The sequence below is a fragment of the Malurus melanocephalus genome, unplaced genomic scaffold (genome assembly GCF_030028575.1).
Source record: "Malurus melanocephalus ecotype Western Australia unplaced genomic scaffold, MMel_1.1 scaffold_107, whole genome shotgun sequence".
Taxonomy (NCBI): Eukaryota; Metazoa; Chordata; class Aves; order Passeriformes; family Maluridae; genus Malurus; species Malurus melanocephalus.
Window position 1 is genome coordinate 1,993,320 of NW_026623339.1, and position 2,140 is coordinate 1,995,459.

The window sequence follows — 2,140 nt, forward strand, 5'->3', positions numbered from 1 at the left end:
CAGTGCAGTGCAATTAAAGGCCAGAGTGCAGGGACTAAAGATAAAGGTGCAGAAAAATKGAAGGAAAAGAAGCTGTGATGTTTTAAAGCACCTCAGGAATGAGAAGRGCTAACAGGGCCTTGTCTGGTGCTGGGCTGGGATGTGTTCACATGGTTCACATGACAGTGACATGTCCAGCCGTGCTTTTCTTAYCTGGAAAGAAACAAGATAAGGGATTTGTATCATGAGATACCTAAAGTGCTTCTTACTCTGTTGACCATAGGAAAATGTAAAACATCGTCTGCTGAGGAGGATAAATAAAAATAAATTAATATATCATGGCTCCATACAGCAGAAAAGAGGGGGGTGTCTGCCCTCCCAGGGGGCACATCCTGCTGGTCTCTGACACAAATTCCAGAGCTCAGCACCGGGAGCACTGGGTGAGATTTGTCTCCATGTGGCCGAGCAATGAGCCCGTGTGGAGTCTTGCTGAGTCCTCGCTCTCTCTGCACAGGCTGCGCCGCCGGGGGCTGAACTGCTACATGTACGCACCCAAGGACGAGCTGAAGCACCGGCTGCTCTGGAGAGAGCCCTACACAGAGCATGAGGCAGGTAGCGGCTCTGTGGGGCCCCACGGGGGGCTGCAGGCGTCCCGGGTCCCTGAGGGGGAAGCATGGGCTGTGTCCCAGCTGTTCCCAACCTGCCAGGACCCTGCATGGAAGCCCCCAGACCCTGCCAAGTGCAACAAGACCTCAGCCCACTGGGATTGCCTAGGAGCCCAGCCAGCATGGGGAACTCCCCGTGTGGGTCTCTGGCAATGGGATCTCTGGTCCACAGACCCTTGTCAAAAGTCCTGTGTGTCCTAACGGAGTGGAAATGGTCTCCCCTAAGCCTCCATTCCTTGTGCCCTCCATCACTTATTCCCCTCCATCCCTTCTCCCCCTCCATCCCTTCTCCCCTCCATCCCTGTCCCCTCCATCCCTTGTTCCCCTCCATCCTGTGCCTCCCAGCTCTCACGGACCCGCTGTGCTCTGTCCCCAGCCCGCATGCGGTCTCTCATCGAAGCTGCCCAAGAGCAGGGTGTGGAGTTCATTTTCGCCATTTCTGCTGGCCAGGACATGGTGTTCTCCAGCGCTGGGGATCGGCTTCTGCTGCAGCAAAAACTCAGGCAGGTACCGTGGGCCATTCCTTCATCYCACTGCTCCCAGGAAAGGGGTCTGTGAGGTCTCTGTGCCCATCCCAAGGACTGGTGTGGGGCTTTAAACCCCTCCTGCTGCCATCAGGGAGCAGCTCTGGGGTGCCCAGTGCCCAATGTGCTGTCCCTGTCATGGTGACAGAGCTGAGGGCTCCATGGATGCCTGACTGGGGGCAGGGGAAGGACCAGCCAAGCCCCAGAACCTGCTGGGCAGCCCTGAGGGCTGGCACAGGCTGAGAGCTGAGCCCTGGCTYYCCAGRGAGGGCAAAGAGCTGCTGGCATGGTGGGGTGGCTGCTACTCCAGTGGCACAGCCCTGTGCTGGGCCGTGCCCAGCTGCCCTCTCCCGCTCCCCGGGGCTCTCTGCCTCCTCTCTGCTGCCCAGGGATCCAGCAGCCCCTGTCTGTGCCCGCAGGTGGCCGCCATGGGGTGCTGCTCCTTCGCGCTGCTCTTTGACGACATCGACCCCTGCATGTGCCAAGCTGACAGAGACGTCTTCCCCTCCCTGGCTCAGGCTCAGGCCTCTGTGGCCAACGAGGTGTACCAGGAGCTGGGCCAGCCCTCCGTCTTCCTTTTCTGCCCTACAGGTACTGCCTGCAGCCCTGCAGACCCCCAAACTGGAGCCCCCCAGACTGGGGTGCCCTTTTACTGCACCCTGCCCCTCTCCCCGCTGGCAGCTGAGTGCCCTGGCAGCTCCTATGGCTCTCCCCAAATTCCTCGTGCTTCCAGGGGAGCTCTGGACRTTTTGGRAYCCCCCAGCCCCTGTCCRTGACCCCAGCAGCCTCTCCTGTCCCCCTGCCCAGCCCTCAGGGGATGCTCTGTGCTCTCTCCCCAGAATATTGCAGCTCGCTCTGCTCCCCCAGCCCCAGCCAGTCCTGCTACCTGCAGACCATCGGCCAGGAGCTGCTCCCGGGGATCGGTGTCATCTGGACAGGTGAGCACCGGCACCGGGTCAGGCTGTGTGTCCC

The 2,140-nt window shown here is 60.1% G+C and overlaps 1 protein-coding gene across 1 annotated transcript in view; it reads left to right on the top strand.

The window, feature by feature from the left end:
* The window catches only part of LOC130575440 (protein O-GlcNAcase-like), a 13,499-nt gene that overhangs the window by 3,519 nt on the left and 7,840 nt on the right, over nt 1–2,140 (top strand). Inside the window, exons 3-6 of the mRNA XM_057369329.1 lie at nt 494–591; nt 1,021–1,151; nt 1,588–1,759; nt 2,008–2,106. Coding sequence (XP_057225312.1) covers nt 494–591; nt 1,021–1,151; nt 1,588–1,759; nt 2,008–2,106 — 500 coding nt within the window. The remainder of the gene's footprint in view (nt 1–493; nt 592–1,020; nt 1,152–1,587; nt 1,760–2,007; nt 2,107–2,140) is intronic.